We start from the raw sequence: 22,457 nt of genomic DNA, 5'->3' as shown, positions 1-22,457 counted from the left end.
CCACATCAGCCTAGGAAGAGGCAGGCCTCTCCAGTCCAGTAGTTTCTGGAATCGGATCTCCAGACAGACTTGCCTGCTAAGAATGGACTGCCTCTGTACATAGTTCTGACTGATTCCCCTTGGCCTTTCCTCATTCCTTCCTCCTTATTGGACTATAAGTTCCTTGAGGTTAGGGATTGCCTCCTGTCTCTTTTTGTATCAGTGCTTAGCACATAGTAGGTGCTTATTAAATCTTTCTTGGCTGACTGGCTAACTGATGGTGAAGAGTCACCAGGGTCTTGTTTATCCTTTCCAAGGGATCCATACATATAACCTGGAGAAAGAATTTGGATTCTCCTCTATTAATAGAGTCACTTTTCTCTAAGATGGTTTAGAAAAACTCCTCAGGAGACCAGGGATGGTGCTGTTGGGAGGCACCTTCTTTTTCCAATAGCATGCGAACTTGCTATAGGACTATGGTGAATGTGTGTTTACTTGCAGTACAGTGAATTCCCTGGCCCCCGTATGGTCATTCTGAGTCCTCAGATGAACGGGAAAGCAAGTCCTAATTTTGCCCCACTGCCAAGGTCTCAAAGGGGGCAAAGGTTGGGTCACCTCCCCAGAGAGGGAATATTGATTAGGGAAAAAGCCTTGGGATCAGCCCAGGTTCTAGGATAGTACGCATGCAGGAGGCTCATGACCTCATACTATGGGTACCCCAATATGTGATGAAGGACCCACAACTATACTGAGCTTGGCATCATCCACCCTGGGGCCCTGAGGCTTTAGTTAAAAGGCACAAACTCGTGGTTACTAGACAGGGGAAGCACCTAGCTGCTGCCATGGGGGAGCATGGATCTTTTTTTCAGTCCTAACAGAGAAGTTCACAGATCTGAACTATGGTGGACTCTGGAAGATGCCCAAGGGTAATGCGGGTTCTTGAGCTCTATGGGAGAGAAAGCTTCCGTGGTGGGCCCCTTGCCACCAGCAGATTAGGAGCAATTGTGCTCCTGAAAAATCCTTTCCTTATACATTATCCCACCCCTTTCTCTTACAGTTTGGGCTCAGAGAGCCAGGGAAAGTCATGGCACCAGAAACAGGTAGATCAAGGGCCACAGGTGCCACCCCAGACATTTTTTAGATGAACTGCCATCCGCCCACACCTCTGCCATTTGTATTTGTGAAGCTGATCTCTTGAAATCCCCAAGTGTAAGATTTGACATTTATCCTATTTGATTTCATCTTATGCAGTGTGGCTCAGTGCTTTAGCCTGTCAAGAGCTTTTTTTTTTTTTTGGATCCTAGTTTAGTCATCAATGTTAACTGTCCAACCCAATTGGGTGTCATCTGCAAACTGAATAACCATATTGTCTATCCCTTATCCAAGTCATTGATAAGAGTGTTCAATGGCACAGGGCCAAGTATAGATCCTTGGGACACCCCACTGGAGACCTCTCTCCAAGATGATGCCAAGCCATTGCTGACGGTTCTTTGGGTTTGGCCATTCCATGAATACTGAATTCACCCAATGGCACTCTTTTCCAGCCCACAACTGTCCATGGGAATCCCATGAAAATCTGTCAGCTGCTTTGCTTAAATCTTGGCCAACTCCATTTCCTAATCTGCCTGCCCATTTAGTTATCCTGTCCAAAAAAAGTAGGAAAAGAAAAAAAAAGGAAATTGCTCCTGCATCTTACAAATTGGTCTTTATTTACAGCCTTTGAAGATTTTAGACACTGGGGGGAAGGGCAGAATACCTGGCCCTGCCCCAGGCCCTAGTTCCCTGAGGTGATCCCCACAGTCCAGGGTGACCTGAAGGCCTCTTTGTCATCCTTAGACTTGAACCTTGGGCTTGGATCTTGCTACCTGGGGCAGCGGTCACTTTAGATTGGACCACTGGGGATGGGGGAGGCACCTGGTGATGGGGTTATTGTCAATGTGACCATCTTCCTGGGGATTGGAATGGGCCCTGTAAGGAGGTTCCAAGGGAGGAAAAGATCACTCCCGGGAAGGCCTCTAGGAATGGCAAGAGTCCTTTTAGACAGGAGGCCTGAAGATGGAGATTGTCCCTGACAGGTTGGACTGGGGGGGACAGAGGTATATCCCTGATTCCTGTATTTCAAGGGGGATGGGAGTCCTTTGGTGTCCAGCCTCAAGGGCCCATTCTGTGGAAAAGATGAAGGAATTAGTGACCTTGTGGCAAGGGGGAAGGGAGATTGGGACAAGAAGATGGAGAGTAATACAAAGGCAAGGAGACAAAAATATGGACAAGAACAGAGAGGGGAGCATGGAAGGATTAGGGGCAGACACGACTAGGGCAGGGAGAGGGCCAGGGCCAAGGGCAGGGAGGGGGCAAGAAGGAGGCAAGGGTTGCTGACCTTTCAGGGGTTGAGTGGGGGTGTCTTCCCTGGTGAAATCAGCTCAGAGTGACTCAGCACCTCAACCACCCTGCTAAGGAGCTGGCTGCAGTGACGGACCTGGCAGGAGTGTGGGGTCAGAGGAGGAGATGGCTGAACCCAGCCCCCCAGCCCTGCCAACCCCCCCACTGCCTCTTACCTCCTGCTCCAGCCCCACCAGACGCTGCTCATAAGTCCGAATTTGACCCAGATGCTTCAGGGCTGTGTCTACCCTGTGTTTGGAGGGGAAGCAGAGGTCATCCTCAGAAAAGTCCCTTCCTCTGCAACATCTCTGCCCCACCAGGACCATCTCCCAGCCCAGAGAACCTTCATTCCCTTCACTTCAGAGATGTCCCATCTCCTCCCACCTGCCGCCCCAGAGAGCTCTTCTCACTTCTGGGATGTTCTCCGGAGCCTCTCCGAGTCACTCTCCCTCTTGTCCCGGGCTTGGCCAAGGAGGAAGTTCTCCTTCTGGACCGACTCCCATGTTAGCAACATCTGCTCTGCCTTGTTGGACAGGTGCAACCCTGGGGAATGGCAGGACAGGGCTCGGCCCAAGACCCCCAGGACACCTGGGAGATCCTCCCTTGGGGAGCCCTGCCCCCCCCCGCCCACCACCAGGAAAGCATACTGAAGTCCTCTGCTGAGGGGGGGATCCTCCCTCCGAGGCTGCGCCAGGGATGCCTCATCAGGAGAAGGATATGGGAGATGATGATGAGGGGTGGGGCCAGTGCTGGGCGGTTGTGGAACTCTCGGATCAGCCCATAACGCTGAAACTTCCAGTACTGGTCACTGTTTCCCTGCACCTTTCCAAATGTGTAACTGTGGGACCAGAAGACAAGGTCAGAGGGCAACTCACTGATCATCAAAGAGCATTTGATCAAAAGACATGGACCAGTGGTCAGAAGGGGATTATTGGGTCAAAGGGTCATCAGGGTCAAGGATCAGTAGGTCAGACATGAGGGGGTCACTGAATCAGGGCTGGGGCAAGAAGATATCAAACATAGGTCATTGAATCATGGGTCACAGGGTCAGAGGTTACTGGTCAATAAGTCAAAGGTCTCTGGAGTGAGGGGTCAGTATGGTGATGATTTAATAGAGGGAAGTCATTGGGTCAGAGGAAAAAAACTTCTTTGGAGCAGAGAGTCAGTGGTCAGTAGGATGCAGACAATTTAACTCCACAAACATTTATTAACCACCTATAACGTTCTGGGCATTGTGCTAGGCACTGAACACACCAAAAATAGAGCCATCTCTGCCTTCAAGGAACTTCTGTATAACGTGTATATAGGTAGGTAAAAGCCAGGAAGGGAATGGAAATCAGGAAGGGCTTCTTCCCACAGAGAGCCCCAAGGCTGAGCCTCTGAGCAGTGAGAGCATTCCAGGCATGGAAGGAAGGTCCAGCAAAGGCAGCTGTGGGAAGCGGGAATGTGAACAGGAAATAAGAAACAGAAAGGCCTTGAGAGACCTTTGGGAGAAAGTGGGGAGCTGGACGGTGAAGCATCACAAAAGCCGGGCTCACTTGGAGGCGAATGGGAGCCACAGAATATTTTTGAGCAGAGGAGGTCTGATCTGATACCATCAGATTGTGTCTTGGGAAGGCACAGATGTTTTGTAGCTGTTTGGCAGCTGGACAGAAGGAGGAGAGGCCAGGAAAAGGAGAATGATTAGGAAGCTAACAAGTAGGAAGTCCAGGTAGGAGAAAGGTGTTGAGGTCTTGAAGTGGGCAGCAGCACTTACCTATTTTATGTTGTTACCAAGTGGGAGTGTCTGTAAGTGTGTAATGTAAACACAAAGCACATCAATAATACTTTTCAAAAAGACTTAGCAGAAGGTAAGAAATTGAGAATGACTGGGGCTAAGAATGTGGGAGACTGGCAAGATGGCGCCACCTTCAACAATAATAGGCAAATCCTTCAGAGGGTCTTTGGTAAGGCTGAGGCTGGGGGGGGGTGGCACCGGCACCACATTCAGGTGGAGACAGTCCTTTGAGGTAGGGACTACGGGTAACTGTCTCTAATTTACAGATGGGGAAACTGAGGCACATAATATTCAAGGTGACTTGCCCATACATGGCAGCATTTTGAACTGGTTGAAAGTGAAGGGAGATAGAAGATGACAGACAGCCTGAGGGGACTGCAGGATCAAGGAGAGAAGAGGTGTGGAGCAGTTACTCAATGGGGCCGGGTGGTCTTGGATGGAGGAAGAACAGGATTTGTTTGATTAGACACTTGATGAAGACCCAGCTGAGGTTGGATAAGAGGAATTTGGATCTGGTGTTGCTGTGTGCTCAATAATATGCCAACAGGAGCAGAGAAGGTGGATGGTGAGCGCAATCAGCCTTATCCCTGGAAGACAGAGTGTGGACCAGGACGGGACAAGGGTGTGAGGGACCCCAGGGAAAGAGCATGGTGTGTTCGAATGAGTTAACTATAGAGGGGCAAAAGGGAGGTTGTGGAGGGGGAGAGAAGACAGAGATGATGTGACTGGAAGTCACAGTAAGGACAAAGAACAGACGTGGAGCCTTGAGAAGAGAGAGGAATGGAAAGAGGGAGGAATTTCAGAATGGAAGGCTCACGGCTGAAGCTGAAGGGTGTGACCCTCTCTGGGCTGCAGAGGGGGCCATCCTCTCCAGGAGTACAGATGACAGAAGGCACCAGGGAGGAAGGGGTGGAGTCTGTGGGCAAGGTCAGGGGCTCAGGGGTCATTGGAGGGGCTGGGCACCTGAACATGGCGATGAGAAGGTTGAGCAGAAGCACATTGGCCACCAGCAGGAAGATGACCAGAAGCAGCAACACCAGCCAGTTGGCATAAATGGAAACACAGGAGCCCGAGGGGACCCCTGGAGGCTGAGCCCACATGCCAAGCTCCGTGGAACAGTTCTCCAGCTGCATCAGGGTCACTGCGGGCCGCCGGGAAGACAGGACAGAGACAGGGACAAAGTCAGTTATGGAGACAGCCAGAGACATGAGACATGGAGGCACAGAGAGAGAGACACAGAGACGTCTGGAAGACCTTGCTCACCATCCATGTCTCCCTGGGGGACTTGGCCAAAGATCTGCAGGTAGGGCCGGTAAAAAACCCGTCTTAGGATAGGCAGCAGGTCACGGTCCTGGGGCCGGAGCAGCCCCTCGGTGGCCACACCATAGGCCACGAGCCATACTCCCAGAAAGAAGAGGAAGAAGAAGACATCCTTCATCTGCAGGATAGGGAAGGGGGTCTGAGGAACCAGCAGGTACCTTCTTTCTCCTCTTTCACCCTCCCCGCCCTTTCTCCTCTTCCTTGCCCTTTTCCCACTCTTTTCTCCTCTTCCCCCTTCCCCTGCCCTTCCCCCCTTTCTCTTCTTCCCCCTTCCCCTGCTCTTCCCCCATCTTTCTCCTCTTCCCCTCCCCCTTCACTCTATTCCCACATTCTCTTTCCCTGCCCAGCCTCAACCTCACCATCTTGTGCACAATCACGATCTTGGGTCCGAGCTGCTTATTGACCGTGAAGATGTGCAGCAGACGAAGGGTGAAGACCATGAAGTCCAGGCAGAGCACTGCCCGGCCCAGTTGGTACAGCTCTACTGTTAGCCTGTGCATGAAGGGAGGGAAAAACAGCCACCAGAGAAAAACATATGCGGTGTCCTGGGGCAAAGGTCTCTCAGAAAGTCCCTGAGAATGGGGAGGTGAGAATGGAGTGCCCCTCTTTTGAGAAGGAGGTGTTGGAAGCCTGGACTGGGGGGAGAAGCCCTGGGAGCAGAGGCAGCACTGGGGACTGGGGGAGCAGCTTTAACCCCAGATGGGTCCCAGAGAGTCAGAGATGACTGGAAAAACGCCCAACAAAGACCTATGGGCAAAATGGGGACCGCTCACCCTCTTAGGGGTACAGAACCTAATCCAAGTCCCAGCTCCTCTCCTTACTGCCTGCATGGCTTTTGCCCTCTCCCTCTGAAGCCAGTTCCCTCTTGGTAAAATGGCTCCATGAGCCTCAGACATGGGAGCTCAGGGAAAGCTTCTGGCATCATTGGCTAAATGAGATCCTAAGATCTCTAGGATTCCTTCTGGCTGCTACAATCTCTCAGCCTCTAAGGCAGTCTCTGGGTTGAGGGGAAAGGGATCCAGGCAGGCCAGAGGACTCACACGGCCAACATCAGCCCCTCAAAGAGGCCTCGGGACATTTTTTTGTGTCCTGGAGAGAGAGCGGCAGGAGATCTCAAGGAAGGTCTTTGAGCTAAGGAGGTCAGGACAACCAGAGATGCCAAGGGAGCAGCAGCTGGGAACAGGATTTTCAAGGCCCAGAGGGTAAGCAAGAGGTTAAACGCTGTCCTTAAAAGTAGAAGACGGGAAGAGTGGATTCAGGTAAGCAGGCTTAGAGAAGAGTTAGTGCTTAGAAAGGCACAGGTTTGATGCCACTTTGGTGGAAACCAAGGGGGCCTAGAGTTCCTGAGGGAGAAGGGGCATCAAAGAGAATAAAGGGGGTAGCCCCTCCCCACCTGAAGTCATGGGGTCAGAGGTCACTCACCTGCAGCTGATGCCCAGAAGGAAGAGGCCGAGGGCAATGAGGTCACACTGGTTCCAGGTGTCAGCGAGGTAAAGGCCCAGCCGCCGACTCAGAGGCAGCTTCCCAGGCTCTTGGGATGTGCTAACCCCCAGGTTTCCCCAGCCCCCCGACAGACCCTGTCGAAGTTCCTCACACAACAAGGTGAAGACCCAGAGGTAGAGCAGATACTCAAGGGCAGTGGGTGATTTGGGTTGGATGTCCAGCAGTAGAACCCGGGCAAAGAGCAGGAGGAACAGGAGGTAACTGACCACGTTGCCCATGAAGATTGTCACCGGAGCCCCCCAGAACTGGGCCCAGCGACGGAGGTACTGGGCCCACCGCCGCTGGTCTGGGGACCAGCTGCCCTCTCGCGCCTGGAACGACATCCTGGTCCCCGGCTTCTCTGGGATGTTTGCCTGCCTGCAGGACATTTGTGGGGAAGGCAATGGTTACCGCTAAAGCCAGCCAAACCAGGACCCTCTCCCCACCTGTTCAGGGGGAAAACCTCCACCCTGTTCTCACCCTGAGGGGCCGTCGCCATTGACGCCATCCACATTTGGCCCCCACTGCTCTCTCTTCAGTAACTCATCATCAATGGGTCTGCAGGCAGTTGGTAAAAGGGAAAACAGAGAGCAGTTGGAGGACATTGAATCAAATGGGAAACTGAGGCTCAGAGAGGTCTTATGGCTTGCCTAAAGTCACTGTAGGTGTCCAGTTGTGAATCTGAAACCAGGGGACCTTGGTGTGGGGAGGGTGCAGGGATTGTGCTATGTCCCAGCATGCAGGGGGCCCCTTGGGGACAGGGATGGGGCCCAGCACCAGGTCGGGGAGGGTCACAGACAGTCTCACCTAAAAGTGATCAGGTTGGTGTAGATGAACGGGGGGCAGAAGAAGGTGAGGACCAGGGCCCAAACGGGTGTGCTGCTGTCCATCTCTCCCCACCACTTGTCAGTCAGCAGGGACTGGGGGCACGAGATGGGAGTTAGGGCCCTGAGGGTCCCCACGGCCCCCAACCCCAAGATAACCAGGAAAGAGCGGTCAATCTCCCTCCCAAGGACACATGAGAAGTGGGGACTCCTGGGGGAACGGTGGGAATGGGGCGAGAAGAGAAGTCCTCGCAGTTTCAAGATGATACTTCCAATGCTCCCTAACTCGGTCTCCATCCCACTTCCCAGAGCAGTAGAGGCCTTGGACGCCCTCCTCTGTCCCTTTGGAGCTGCCCCTTCCCTCCCGCCCTCACGCCTTCCCCTCACTCCCATCTCTCTTTCCCTGCCTGCAGTCCACCATCCACTTAGCTGGGGATCTTCCTCAATCCCAGGTCTGACCAGGTCACCTGCCGGTCAATAATCTCCAGTAGCTCCCCATTGCCTCCAACATCCACTATACAATTCTCTGGTTGGCTCGTAGGGCCCCCTCCCACCTTTCCAGTCTTCTGCCTCATGCACTTGGTCAGCCAGTGACACTGGCCTTAGGGCTGTTTCACAAACAAGACCTTCCTTCTCCTGGACTCCAGGCATTTTCAAAACTCGCCTCAGACATTTACTAGCTGCGTTATTGTAGGTACATCATTTAATCTCTGTAGAAGATGGTAGGATTAGAGCCCTGGAGTCAGGAGGATCTGAGTGCAAATCCGGCTTCACAAGGATAAGTTACTTCACCCTGTTTGCCTCAGTTTCCTCATCTGTAAAAGGAGCTGGAGAAGGAAATGGTGAACCCCTCCAGTATCTTTGCCAAGGAAACCCCAAATGGGGTCACGAGGAGTGGATCACGACTGAAATGACCGAACAACAAGAAGTTCTCTTCCGAATCCATGACCCGATGAAATTATTCCCGTTGCTCCCAGCTCTGCCCTCCAGGGCCAGCAAGCCCTTCAAATATTTGAAAAACACCTACCATGACTCGTCTTCCCAAGCCTCCTCTTCTCCAGCCTAAACACACCCACTTCCTTCATCACATCCTCGTCTGGCACAACATGGAGGCCGTCTGCCATCATGGCCGACTTTCTCTGCATGACCTCCTATGGATGACCATTGACTAGCCTTCCTAAACAGTGCTGCCCACAACTGATCCCATCTATCGCTCCCAGTGTGATCTGACCAAAGCTGAACACGGTGGGGTTTACTCCCTCTCCGTTCCTAGCCACTTGGTAAAAACTCTCTCAAGGAGAATTAAACTGGATGGTCTATATGGCCCCTTCTGGCTGTAAAACAAAAGAACCGGGACATTCTCTCCATTGGTGCCCTCTTCAACCCAAGGCAGAGAACGTGCCTGGTGTCCTCAAGGTGGGAAGACCCAGCTAAAAGCAAATTTATAGCCACAGAATGTAAAAGCATTGAGCTTCTTAGAATCAAAAGGCCCGAGGCTAAGACCCAGGGTTCCTTACTCACAGGCCAATGGCATCTACTTCACCTTGCTACATAGAAATTAAGTAGAAGAAACTCTCAGTCCTGTGTGAGGAAAGGGGAGAATTCTACTCCATGTTCTGAATCACCAAATATTGGAGTTCCGTGTCAAACATTCTATTAAACGTATAACTTCAGAAAACCTCTCTCCACAGATGTCATCTCTAATGCAGTGTGAGATTGTTACCTAGCACACTGAGAAGTCGAGTGATTTGCTAGACTCCCACAGCTAGGATTTTACATTTATCCCCATCAAATTTCACCTCACTCAATCTTCCCCCAGTATTCTTGCCCATCCATGTATCACCCATCCTCACACTCTGTCATCCAGTGTAGTCCCTATCTCCCCCACAGCTTTGTATTATCTATGTATTTGATCAGTAAACTTCTCTTTGTTGTCATCGATATCACAGAGCCCCAGGGGACTCCACTGGAGATCTTCTCCCAACCCAACATCAAGTCAAGCTCTAGTTTGTCTATTCAACCAGATGAGACCATGCATGGCCTAGCCACATCTCTTCAACTGGTCCACAAAGACTTTCTCTTGCCAAACTAAACTACATCTTCAGCATTCCCCTGATCTACTAGCTCAGAAACTCAGTCAGAAAAGGGAAATATAGCCTGGAGCCAAAGGTAACCACTGCCTGCCTCAGTTTCCCCCACCATAAAATGGAAATAACAACAGCACCTCCCTCTCCCGGTGGCTGTGAGGATAAAATAGGATGTTTGTGAAGCACTTTGCAAATCTTAAAACACCATATTAAATGCTAGACATTATTCATTTATTTGTTTCCTTTCTTAGATTTTGTTCACTATGAACTTTTGAAGGCATTCTTCCTCAGAGTCTTCTCTAAGACATCATAATCCTTAGCAATGTCTTCTAGGTTCCTTCTGGTCAGGCTCACCTGAGAGTCACCTTAGCAGGTTCTTTTGGATACTGGCCCTGGTAGGTCCCCCTCCTCTCTCTTTACTAGGGAGGAAATACTTCATGTAATGGAATCAGGGGGACTGTTCCTCGAGGGGCCAATGAGGCTTTCTCCTTGGAGTGTCCCACTCCTTTTCTTTGGGAAGAGCTTCTGGTCTCTTTCATAGCTCTAACTGTCCCATGTTATCCTCTGTCTCTCCTTCACCTTCTGACCTCAGGCTCTGACTCAGGGTTCCCTCCTGCCTCTTTGGAATCCTCTCTTTGCTTTCACCCAGAAATCTTTCTTCCGGGCGTTCCAGGGATGCTTCACTACCCCTGATGCCCTGCAATGTGGACAGGCATCCCGAAGCGCTTTCACTTAAAGAGCCGCCTGCCCTTTGAGCCTAGACAGGAGTCACTTGGCTGTGGTGCAAAGACGAACATTCCATACACCAAGCACTGTGACATTCCCTCTGTGCTTGCTGAAAGTGAGACCTTCCATCCCTGCCCATTCTCACAGGTGCTCTTAAAGGTCATCTTCTGTGGAGAGCTGCTCAGCCCCCACTTAGCACAATGTAGCACATAGTAGGCACTTAATAAATGCATATTGACTGACTGGATGACTGTGGCAACTGCCTGTGGTGGCCTCAGTTCCTGGAGGTCCCACTGTCCTCTTTCACTCTTCCACATAATGACAACCATCTTATTTGGCCAACTTCCTTCCCCTCTTTCTCCTCCTCCAACCCAAGTTTTTCTTCACGTCCTTCAAGTTGTTGTTCAGTCGTGTTTGACTCTTCATGACTCCGTCTGGGGTTTTCTCAGCAGAGATAGTGAAGTCGTTTGACATTCCCTTCTCCAGCTCATTTTACAGATGAGGAAACTGAGGCAAACAGGGTGAAGTGACTGGCCCAGGGTCACATAGCTGGTAAGTGTCTGAGGCTGGATTTGAACTCCAGAAGATGAGTCTTCCTCATTCCAAGCCCGGTGCAGCACCACCTAACTGCCTATGTCCTTCACGTCTCGTCTCAAATTTCCTGACCCCAAATTTCAGTCTCTGTCCATCATAGTTGAAACCCAGCTGTGAAGATGCAATGGCCTGAGAGGGATGCCTGTTTTCTCCAGGTTGAAATACCATTTCTTTATGGCAATCTACAACCTGGCTTCACCTTGCATTTCCAATCATATTTCATCTTCCTGCCTTCACAATCTCCATGGCAGCCAAACCTAACTAACCAACATTCTCCAAACTCAAAGTCCCATCCTGAGCCACCATGTTTTTGGTAGGCTAGGGCATTCTCCCTTCTCTCCTCTGCCCACTGGAATCGCTGCCTCCTTTCCAAACTAATCCCAAGCATCACCTTCTACGCAGGCTCTTCCTGATGTCAAGGCCTTATCTGTGTCTGTGTCCTGTGCTCCCATTAAAATGTAAGCTTGTGGAGGGCAGGCACTGTTTCTTTTCATCTTTGTATCCTCAGTCCCTGGCGTGGAGTAGATGCGTAATAAATAAATATTTGTTGAACTAAATTGTGCCCTGGGGAGCAGGACTTTCTACCCAAGAGGTGGGACCTTCCATGTGGACAGATGGGTTGCCTTCAGTGTCTATGGGGTGGGACTTCCCATGTTTGCATATAGAGGGTGTGGTTTTCTCCATGAAGTTGAACTAAGCTCTGATACTATTTACCTGCACCCCATCCTGTGCAAAGAAGGCCCTGGCATCACCTCGCATTGCTAGTTGGAGGCAGGTAGCTCCCCCCCAGAGTGGGGACCGGTGCAGGAGCAGGCGAGTGGCTCGGGACTCACTGTTACGGTGACACTCTGTGAACAGACCTAGAGAAAGAGAAACAGAGGCTGGGGCCAGGGGTAGGATACCTCTACCCTCTCCCCACCTGAAGAGAAACATCCACCTTAGAGATGCCCCCAGAAATGTATCCCCCATCCAGGTCCCAGGAATCATTAGGGGTGTGAGAGGGAGAGCCGGAAAGGACCTTGGAATCTGAACCACTCATTTTACAGTCAAGTAAACTGAGGGGCAGAGAGGGCAAGGGTCCTGTCCCTGGCTCTCCACGCACTAACAGCAGTGATACTCCAGAAAGCTAATCCAGAGATGGCAGAATCTTAGACCCTCCTACAGAAGCTCCCAATGTTCTTGACTGTCCGCATAACCACAATCCTGGCTCCATCATCCAGACTGTTACCTGCTTTTCACCCACCCAGTCCCAGAGAACCTCCCCCCACCCCAGCCCACAGAGATCCATCCATACTCATGGCAAGCCCCTCAAATCTGGCAGCTAGCTCCTTTCTCCTGGCAGCCTCCTCAGCCTCATGTTCCAGGCGGGCCAAGACTCGAAGCAGGAGGCAGGAACCCAGGGCACAGGCCACTGAGTTACTCCCCTAAGAGAGGGAAGTTACAGGTCAGGGGTCATACCCAGCCCCCTCTCTGCCCGGATCCTATGGCCCACGAGCCAGGCCTCACCATCTCCCAGAAGTACACAGCCATCTGAGCCCGATTCAGAAGCAGGGCCCAGAGCAGCAGGTCAATCCAGGGGGCCTGCCCGAGGCTGGTGTCCCATGTAGAATCCATCAGGAGGCACATCTGGATAGATAAAGATGGTTCAGAGGAGGGTGAGTGCTGAGGCCTGCATCCTCCTCGGGCCGCATGAAGAGACTTTAGAGACCATTCACTAAATGGCCTTCCCCTGGGTCCCATGGGGACGATAGCAGAGCTGAGGGCTGATCCTAGGACTCCAAGTCAGGCCCGTGTGCACTGTGCCACCCCCATCCCATCTGGTCCTTACACTCTCGACGGCCCCCAGCAGGATCCGGCTCCAGTTTGTCCTCTGCAGTCCTCTTATACTGGGGGGCACAGGTGGACCCAAGCAGGTCACGAAGAAGCCGCCCCACATCCCGCAGGTGCACTTCCCGGAGCGGGGAGGCTGGGAGGACACCAGGGGCAGAGTTCTCCTTGCGGCCTCCATCAGCCCCAGGACCAGGGGCTATGCGGTCCAGCAGGTGTCTGGCCAGCGAGCCTGAGGGGGCAGTTGTATAGAGATGGGCTAGCCGGGCCGGGGACAAGAAGTGACCGAGACTGAGACCCCGGGAGATGAGGAGGCGCACAAACTCTGGCTGGTCATTCACGAGAGCATCCTGGAGGGAGACCTCGAGGTGCGAAGACTGCAAGGTCAGGGACAGATGGTTAGACGGACATGGGACAGACGAACCAGCAACAACAGATGAACAGACAGAGGAGCGGCAGAAAGACAGATGACAGAGAGGGAGGATAGACAGAGAGATGAGATGAGAGAAGAACCAAACAAATATAAGGAAAGATGGAGAGAAAGATGGGGAGGCACAGATGGACAGAAATGAATCGATAAGGAGCAGACGGAAAGATGGACAGGGGATGGACAAAGAGACCCAACTGGGGGACGAGCGGACTGGGGACGTGACAACAGATGAGTGGACTGGACAGACCATCAGATAAGAGATGGACGGATGGATGGACAGAGAGACCAGAGATAAGGAAACAAACGGATAGAGCCGGCACAGAGGGATGGAGAGATATGTGTGTACTGTGTGTCTACACACATGTATATGTGTGCACCTACAAAGGCACCGCACCTGTACATACATACACATATATGTGTGCACACGCTGATGTACAGACATACATGCACATATGTGAACGTATGGGAGACTTAGAGCAGGAAGAGAGATACATGAGTAGAGTGAACAGCTTAGGTTTGGACGGACAGACCAGGAATAAGGGGAGAAAGGGAGCGGCAAGAGAGATGGACCACGTGAACACACTGACAAAGGCTCTGAGAGACCCAGTATGGCTAATCATAGTAATGATGACTATGGCTAACATTTATGCAGCATTTACTACGTCGGGTGCCACGCTGATCGCTTTAAAAATATTATTTCATTTGATCCCCACAACATCCGTGCTGTTATTATCCCCATGTTACAGATGAAGAGACTGAGGCAAGCAGAGGTTAAGTGACTTCCCCAGGGTCACACTGCTAGGAAGTGCCTCGGGCCAGATTTGAACTTACTCATCTTCACAATTCTAGGTCCACGGCTCTTCCTCCTTCAAGCAGAAGTGGGAAGGGAGAAGTCTCTTGTCCCACAATTCCACCTCCCCTCATTTTTCCTGCCTTCCCCTGACCTCCTTACCCGCCACTGGATGCGCCCTCGGAATATCTCGCTCTGTGCAATGTCCACACGGTTCCAGGCCACAGCCAGACGTAATTCATCCATGTACGCAGATGCGTCTGAGGTGCCGCAAGCTGGCCAGGGGCGAGAAGGGGAGGGAAGAGAAAGGATCAGTCCGGCTGTTGGGCGCCCTGCCTCCAGTGGCAGGGAGGAGAGTACCATTACCCTAGAATGGCCTAAAGAGGTAGACTCCAGAAAACATGGCGGCAGGTATTAGACCTTCTCGTGCCTCTAGTAGAGAAGGCCACTCAGATTCCAAGAATGGAGTCATGAGCTGAGGCACACCACCAGTGTTTTTAAAAATTAATGACAATAGTTTGGAATCCAGGAAGATAAAACAAGAGACCAAAGCAGAAGACAAGGAACATTTTGGGGTGAGATGCTATGAAAGGAAGCTTAGGACAGAGGACAGGCAGGGCAGAGAGAGAGTGTTAGGATCCGCAGCAGGAACGGGACTGTCCATGACCCATCTGTAAAAAGAAGCTCAGGACTAGGGAAGGAGGCAGGCCGAGGTCAGAAGGGTGATCATAGCCCTCCCCCCCAGTAGAAATGGGGACTCAGGAGAAGGCGCCTCACCCTTCACCAGAGCCCTCAGCACCACTGTCTCGAACTCCTCGGGACCATCATCAGAAGAATACACGGTCAGCATCTCCCGACGAGCCATGATCCTCTCTATCTGTGCAGGATGAAGGAGAAGGTGGGGTGGGCAAAGACCTTTATCCCCAAGGCCCTGGGAGGCTCTGAGCCCAGCCTCCCCCCCCCCAGGATACCCTGCCCCTAGGAACCCCCATATATGAATAGCAGATGAGCTTTCTGAAGGCAGGAATGGTTTCATTTTTGACTATGAACCTTTTGGGAAACAGGCTGGGTTTTCTTCCTAAAATTTACTGGATCTATTAGGTGCCAGATAAAGACAGGAAATTCAGGGAGCTGGAAATTGAAGTGGCTGAGGCTTTTAGGACAGAGACAGTTGCTTAAGGTCATTCAATGTATGTAGAGTTGAGAGCCCCTCATACCTGGGCCCCTCAGCCCCTCATAGCTGAGCCCCTCAGCCCCTCATAACTGAATCCTCTAGTCCCTCACACCTGAGACCCCCAAGGCCCTCATACCTGGACCCCCCCAGTGCCTCATACCTAAATCCCCCAGTCCCTCACACCTGAATCCTCCAGCCCCCATACCTGAGCCCCAATGGCCTCAAGGTCACCGTTAGGAAAGAAGCTGCGGATGCGTTCAGTGATGCTTGCACTTGGGGTCCCAATGGAGGGAGAGGACTCCCCCACAGCCTGGGCTTCTTCCAACATCTCAGCAAGACAGTCAGCAGCCCCCCCAGAACCTGCCACTAGCAGGCAGGGCAGCTGAGCCTTGGTGGCTTCTTCCACACGCTGGGGAAAGTGGGTTTGGGGACTAAAGGTTCTTAGATGTTTAGGCCAACTCCTACCCTCCTTGGAGAGTCAGATACTCTGACTCCAGCTTCACCCCATCAAGGACCTATGAGTCCCCTTTGCCAGCTTCTGCCCTTTGAGGATGCAGGCACACTCTCCCCTAGCCTTCACCCCCTTGGGGCCCCAGGCATCCCTCTCCCAGCCTTCACCCCCTCAGGGATCCAGGTTACTCCTCCTCCAGCTTTCACCCCCTCAGGGACCCAGGCACCCCTGCCCCCAGCCCTTACTTCCTCAAGGACCCAGGTAGCCCAACTCCCAAATACCTGTAGCATGTTTTCGTTTCCATCAATGAGGAGAAGGAGGACAGGGATGTCGATTCCCGTGCCTGAGGAGAGATGAGAGCAGATGGAGTTCTGGAGTCCTGGGTTCCCAGACACCATCCCAGCCAGCCTCTGAAGAGGGATGCCATCGCCACACTCCCTCCTGGAAGCCGCCCAGCCTGAGTACCTGCTGCCTTCTCAACTATTCTGGCCGGGGAAGGGAGGACGGGGCTCACCTCCAACCCCAGTCTTTTGCTGGGAGATGTAGGACTCTAGCTTGGCCCGGAAACGGGTCTCGCCCCCAAAGCGTCCATAAGTCCCATCATCCACCAGAAAGAAAGCGGAGTAGTTATAGTCCAGGGAGTACTGGGTATCATCCTCAAGATCTCCTCGCCAATTGTACTGAGCAGGGAACAGGCCCTGGGCAGGGAGGTACCACACGGAGAGCCCTGGAATCCCCCTTCCACCCTGAGAGCCCCAGTCCCTCCCTGAGGGGCAAAGGGAAGGACCCAGGTGTTCAGAGCAGGGCCTCACCTTGGGGCTGATGAGCGCCTCCCTCCTCCTTACTACACCCCAGGGGGCCACGCCCATGGCCACGACCTTAGTGGAACCTGTGCCCGCTGTATTGTGGTCCTGCACGGCCACCCCGACGTGGCGACCGATGCCAGTGTGGAGCCCCTCAGTCACAATCCAGGCCCCTGAGTGGGAGGAAGCCCCCAAGGCCCAGGGGTCAGGACTAGCCTCCTTGCGCACTCCCCTCTGCCTCTCCTCCCTCATTCCCCTATCACACACCCTGTCGGAGAGGGACTGAGTCACGCAAAGGCAGGAATGTGACTGGGACTAATGTGACTCAGGAGCCTTCTCCTCCAACTCCCAGGTTGGACAGAAAGGGAAATAGAGGAACAGGGGAACTGAAGCAATTTGCCAAAGTGACCCCAAGTCAGAAGCACAATTTGAACTCGGGTCCTCCAACTCTGGTATCACTGTGCCATGGGAGCTAGAAATGGGAGTGGGGATAGACGGGGATGGGTGGGCACTAGGGTACACCAGGCAGGAAAGAAGCAGAGGAGGAAGAGAGGACTCACCCGTGCTGTGGGCAGCCCTCATCAGCCCTCCACGCAGCAGGTCCCTGATCCAAGGCAGCAGCACGGGTCCTCCGGAGCCCCCCAGCACAGACACCACAAGGTTGGGGGGCGGGAAGCCCCAGGTGCGAGTGACCAGGGCGTAGGCTGCTGCTGGGTCTGTGCGGTCAGACAGACGAATGAACTGCCCAGGGAGACAGACATGACACGGATGGCGCTCACCCTCTGCCCCAAGTCACTTCTCCCCTCCGTTCCCCCCACCCCAACGGCTAGCTAGACCTTGGCAACTGCTTTGTCCAGTGGGGCTCTCCCCCCTCCCCACAAGGTCCTGGAGCCTGATTAACCTGGGAGAGAACAGAGGCTACACGGGCAGTAGGGAATATCAGGGGGCCCCAGGAGAACTGTGGAGAAGTCGGGGGGGGGGGACGGCACCTTGCTGAAACCTCGCCCAGCACCATGGAAGTCCAGGTCTCCATAGGCATCAGTGGGCCGTTCTGTGGTGTGGTGATCCCCATCCCACACTGTGACCACAGCAGCTCCGAAGGCGTCTTCCACAGCCACCGGAGGGTGAAACTCCCGGCGGCGACCACACTGGCATCGGTTGCCCCTGCATGGGTCAGAGAAAGGGACGCTTCGACTCAGGGACTCACGTAGCCAGGGACCCTCGGACTCAGGGACTCAAGAACCCAGGGACTCAGGGACCCAGGAGCTCCCAGGTTCAAGGACACGGATTGGAGAGTCCAGAGGCTGCCACAAAGGCGCCGGTCATACCAGGCACTGACTGCCTGCTCAGACCAGGTTCCAGCACTTCCCTGATGGGGGACAACAGATGAGATCTCAAAACTCCTGAGTTCAGCCTTACCCGGGGTCACTGAGATCGGCCACAAAGGTTGTACAAGTCTTCTTCTTGAAGATTCGCGGGACCCAGCTCTGGGGAATGGGGTAGAGACAGGCTGAGGATGGGAACCCTCAGACATCCTCAGATCAGGCTTCCTCAGTGAGCCCCTCCTCAACCTCCATCGATCGATCAACGAAGGATGCAGATGGCCAAGCCTTCTCTTCTAGGGCACCCAGGTGTCCAGGTGCCAGCCCTTCCCCGCCTCCCTCCCAGATCAGGGCATCCATGCCCTCAGATACTCTCCCCTTCCCCTAGAGGACCAGGGTGTTTGGGCACCTTGCTCCTTCAAGGACCGAAGACTAGCTGGTCGCTCAAACCCGCAATCTGGGATTCCTGTAAAGGACTTGACCAGTACCTGCTCCTTCTCAGGCCCCGCCATGTCTCCTGCTGTCTCCGCAGTAGCCTCAGCCTCACCCTCCGCAGCCCTGCCCAGCCCAGAACCGGCTCCGTCACATCCCACCCCACCCCCGTCTGCTCAGGCTCTAGCCTGCCTCCTCCAGTCCTCCCTCCCAGGAGGCGGGGACGGGGCGGGGGCGGGATCGAAGGATGGCCCAGTACATCTCTGTCCCTGGGAGAGAGAGGCTGAGATGGACCCACAGACGGAGGGGAGAGAGACTGAGGAAGATCTGAAAGAGCAGAGAAGGACCATTGTGGGTGGAGGGAAGGAGGGAGAGGCATAGAAACATGGAAGAAAGCAGAGACTGAAACAGATCCAGAAATGCTGAGAGACAGTCGAGACAGAGGAGGCTTCTGGGCCTCAGTTTCCCTCCTGGTCCAATGATAGAGTTGGGCTCCAAGATCACTGAGCCCCTGAATGGCTCCAGGTGCAAAGTTCAGCCAGAGCCAGGGACCAAAGAAAGACAGAAACAGGGAAGGGAATCAGCATGTATAAAGTGCCTAGTATGTGCTGGTCACTGTGCTAAGTGCTTTACACATATATTATCCTATTCAATATAACCCTGGGAAGTAAGTGCTATTACCATCCTAATTTTACAGTTGAGGAAACTGAGGCAGGTAGAGGTTAAATGACTTGCCCAGCGTCACACAGCTAGTAAGTGTCTGAGGTCTTCCTGACTCCATGTCCGGTATTCTATCTACTGCACCACTGGCTGCTTCAGAAAACACAGAAAAAGACAGAGACAGTGAGGCTGAGGCCCCAGGCCCAGTCCCAGGAAGGGAACAGCTGAGTCCCTGTAACCAGACCCTGCTCACCTGCCCATGCCCTTATGCTGAGGGTATTTTTAACTTATGCCCACTGAGGGCTCTCAGCTGGAGAGGACAAGAGGGCCACAGGATGTCTGAGCTGAACTCATCTCTGGCCTCACCCCTGACCCCTACTTGGGGCTCCTAGCCTGGATCTGACTGTGCCACTAGCCTGGGGCAGGACATCCCCCTTAACCCCAGAGATCTCTCCTTCCCCAAAACCCCTGGATGTTGGCCCAGCTTGAGGCCCAGGCAGGGAATATACAAGGAGAGGAGGGGAGGGCAGGGCCTGGGGCCAGTCCCAGAATAGACACCGCCTTGGAGGTAAAATTAGCCCAATGAGAGGGTGGGGGCCGAAACTAGCCCACTGAGGCTGAGCTCAGAGGGCATCAGGATCTGGAGGAGACAGAGACCCAGAGAAAGGCAGAGTCAGAAAGCAACAGCCAGTGATTGCTAGAGAGACAGAGGAACTGCCGCAGCCCCAGAGGGTCAAGGAAACTGGCCAGGGAGAGGCAGCAGGCTGAGAAAGCACAAAGAGACAACAGAGGCAGAGACAGAGAGCGGAACCCCAGCCTGGGCCCGCGGTTCCGGCTGACCTCATGGGTCCCCTTTGGCCAGGTGTTCGCTGCAGCCTCTTCCTCCTCTTGCTGTTGACCTCCACAGCCCCGGGGGGCCTCTCCAGAGCCCAAGCCCAGGCCTTCCCCGATGCTGCCCTGAGTCCTCCTGGAGGCCCCGAGGATGGAAGCCAGCCCAACTACGTGGCTGCTCCCGGCCACAGTCCAGGGGACCACAGAGAGGAAGAAGAAGACACCTCAGCTGGGGCTGGGCTCTGGGGGGCCCATCACGAGGAGGCCGAGCACAGCCACCCTGAGGACATGTCTGTGGAACACGGGCACTGGGGGGGAGAAGAGGAGGAAGAAGAGGAGGAAGATGCCTCCAATGAGCAGAGGACCCAAGGCCATGAGGATGAGGACAAGGACGAAGATGATGATGTCGATGACGACAGTAAGAGTGCCTCACAGGAGGAGGACTCCTGGGGTGGCCACAAGCCCCAGGCCCCAGAGGAGGAGGAGGAGGAGGGTGCTTCCACAGAGCATGGTGACAGGGACTTTGGGGACCGAGGACACGAGGAGGAAGAAGACACGTCAGCAGAGCTCGAGTACTGGGTAAACCACAGGGATGACTCCATAGAAGAAGAGCGCCTTGGCCCAGTCTCTGCCAAGCCTCCAGGCCAGGAGGAGGAGGAAGAGGAAGAGGAAGAAGGGGAAGAAGAGGAGGAAGAGGAGGAATACTCTGCAGCCCAGCACAGCCACTGGGGAGACCCTGAAGGCAGCAGGGGGCCCCACAGCCAGGAGGAGGAGGAGGATGAAGCAGCTCAGCACTGGAGGGGGGCCCAGAGTCACAGCCAGTCAGAAGAGGAGGATTCTGCCGAGAGTCAGGAGGACCACCGAGAAGAGGGCAGCATCTCTGCTGAGCGTGACCGTGAGCCTCTGGGCCCTCAGGAGGAGGAGGAGGAGGAGGAGGAAGGCACAAACACCTCTGTGGAGGAGGGAGGGCACTGGGGAGGTCTGAGGCTCGGAGCCCAGGAGGAGGAGGAGGAGGAGGAGGAAGGCCACAAGAGAAGCCAGGAGGAGGCTGAGCACCAGGAAGTCTCCTCTGTCCAGGAGTCCTTGGGGGTTGAGGTCCCAGGTAAGGACGAAGAAGAGGAAGCTGAGGCCGGTGTCCCAGAGGCCAGAGACAGCTCTGAGGAAGCGGCAAGCGGGGCCCCTGGAGAGGAGAGCCTGGAAGACATCAGTGAGGAGAAGGAGGAGGCCGGAGGCCAGGGTGAGCGATCACGCGACCAGTGTGGGGCACAGCAGGGGGTGGGGACAGACCGAGACGTCTCTGTGCCATCTTTTCACAGGCCAGGAGGAGGGCGAGGAAGAGGAGTACCAGCCTGGCTCCCTGTGCCATTACTGCGGCTTCTGCAAGGTGCCTGAGTGTGTGTATGTGTGTGTGGGGGTCCCCGTCCTTGCTGGGCTCCGTGCTTTCCCGTGGAGCAGGCCCGAGACCCCCGCCTGGCGCCCCGTGTGGGAGCCGATCTGCGGTCGTTACCATGTCTCTTTATCACTATCTCTCCGAGGCTCCGGCTCCTGGAAGCCGCTCTTTCTGTGTGTCAGCCTGTGTGTCTCTGTCTCTTGTATGTCTCTGACTCTCCGTGTCCCACCACCCCCTCCCTTCTCCTCAGAGATGCACTGAGTGCGAGTCCTGCCGCTGCGACGAGGAAAACATGGGAGAGCATTGTGATCACTGCAAGGTCAGAGACCACTCCTCCCTGCCCCACCCCCAGGCCCGCCCAGCGGGCCTGGCTCCTCTCACAGCCCAGTCTGTCTCTATTCCCACCAGCACTGCCAGTTCTGCTATCTCTGCCCTCTACTCTGCGAGACGGTCTGTGCCCCTGGTGAGCAAGGGCATTGGGGGTGGGGCTGCTCTGGAGGCGGGGCCAGGAGGCTTCTGGACGTTGTGGGGAGGAGCCTCCTGAGGAGGGTGGGGCTGCCCTGGAAGAAGAGGCATGGACAGAATTCTACTGGGGGCGGGGCTGATCCGGAGGCGGGGCTACTCTGAAAGCGGGCGCAGAAGGTCTCTAGACTTCTAGGAAAAAGCCTCCTGGGGGCGGGGCTGCTCCGGAGGCAGACCAGGAGGTCTCCCTGAGGATAGGGCCGCCCTGGAGGCGTGGCCAAAAGCTCTCTGGGGAAGCTGTTTGCATGTTCACTGGAGGAACGTCCTTGGGGGCAGGGCTTCTCAGGGGGCGGGGCCAGATACCGCTCTTCGTAGGAGGAGCCTCCCTGGGGTTGGGGCCCCAGGTGTCCAGATGCTGACCGCAACCCACCTGTTAACCTTAGGAGGCTACGTGGACCACTTCTCTTCCAACCTGTTTCAGTAAGTGCGAATGTGGCTGGGACTGTGTATGAGGGGGCGGGTGGGAGAGGGCAAGGCCCAGACCTTACCCGCCTCTGACCCCCCCCAACAGAGCCTTGACGGAGATGGTGGAAACTCCAGAGTCGTGATGAACTTCTGGACAAACAGCAACCCCCACTCCCGGCTCCACCCACTTATTTATTATGAATAAACCCTATCCTTGCAGGAGCGTGCAAAGGATTTCTGGGATTATGGGTG

General features: G+C 54.3%; 2 protein-coding genes across 2 annotated transcripts; one reads left to right on the top strand and one right to left on the bottom strand.

Annotated features, from left to right (window-relative positions):
* Positions 1–1,665: 1,665 nt before the first annotated feature.
* On the bottom strand, positions 1,666–18,552 carry TRPM4 (transient receptor potential cation channel subfamily M member 4). Its single transcript, XM_021003805.2, has 25 exons — positions 18,454–18,552; positions 18,063–18,130; positions 17,633–17,807; positions 17,204–17,384; positions 16,653–16,816; positions 16,355–16,538; positions 16,122–16,183; positions 15,595–15,798; positions 14,993–15,092; positions 14,378–14,490; positions 12,965–13,372; positions 12,675–12,794; positions 12,463–12,592; positions 11,883–12,028; positions 7,745–7,857; positions 7,418–7,495; positions 6,878–7,315; positions 5,815–5,947; positions 5,399–5,573; positions 5,099–5,276; positions 3,006–3,196; positions 2,769–2,901; positions 2,535–2,607; positions 2,357–2,455; positions 1,666–2,143 (listed from the first exon to the last, which is right to left on the bottom strand). Exons 1-24 carry the CDS (start codon positions 18,475–18,477, stop codon positions 2,360–2,362), a joined length of 3,687 nt encoding a protein of 1,228 aa, XP_020859464.1. The 5' UTR covers positions 18,478–18,552; the 3' UTR covers positions 1,666–2,143; positions 2,357–2,359.
* Positions 18,553–19,680: 1,128 nt separating this feature from the next.
* On the top strand, positions 19,681–22,424 carry HRC (histidine rich calcium binding protein). Its single transcript, XM_021003763.2, has 6 exons — positions 19,681–21,125; positions 21,205–21,272; positions 21,529–21,597; positions 21,687–21,741; positions 22,184–22,220; positions 22,312–22,424. The coding sequence occupies exons 1-6, from the start codon at positions 19,901–19,903 to the stop codon at positions 22,346–22,348; spliced, it is 1,491 nt and encodes a 496-aa protein (XP_020859422.1). The 5' UTR covers positions 19,681–19,900; the 3' UTR covers positions 22,349–22,424.
* The last annotated feature ends 33 nt before the right edge of the window (positions 22,425–22,457 follow it).

The sequence above is a fragment of the Phascolarctos cinereus genome, unplaced genomic scaffold (genome assembly GCF_003287225.1).
Source record: "Phascolarctos cinereus isolate Bilbo 61053 unplaced genomic scaffold, phaCin_HiC Scaffold_726;HRSCAF=1367, whole genome shotgun sequence".
Lineage (NCBI taxonomy): Eukaryota > Metazoa > Chordata > Mammalia > Diprotodontia > Phascolarctidae > Phascolarctos > Phascolarctos cinereus.
This window is presented reverse-complemented; position numbering and strand designations above follow the sequence as displayed.

Bases quoted from the DNA above. Each gene is read 5' to 3' on its own strand.
- TRPM4 (XM_021003805.2), bottom strand. From the start codon at position 18,477: ATGGCGGGGCCTGAGAAGGAGCAG. The intron at 16,184-16,354 runs GTGAGCCCCGTC...ATCTCTCCTCAG, and splicing joins GCAAAAGACTGGGGTTGGAG to GCACGGGAATCGACATCCCT. The intron at 3,197-5,098 runs GTGCCCAGCCCC...CTGGTCCCACAG, and splicing joins CTTCTCATCGCCATGTTCAG to TTACACATTTGGAAAGGTGC.
- HRC (XM_021003763.2), top strand. From the start codon at position 19,901: ATGGGTCCCCTTTGGCCAGGTGTTCGCTGCAGCCTCTTCCTCCTCTTG. The intron at 21,126-21,204 runs GTGAGCGATCAC...ATCTTTTCACAG, and splicing joins GGAGGAGGCCGGAGGCCAGG to GCCAGGAGGAGGGCGAGGAA. The intron at 21,742-22,183 runs GTGAGCAAGGGC...TGTTAACCTTAG, and splicing joins CGAGACGGTCTGTGCCCCTG to GAGGCTACGTGGACCACTTC.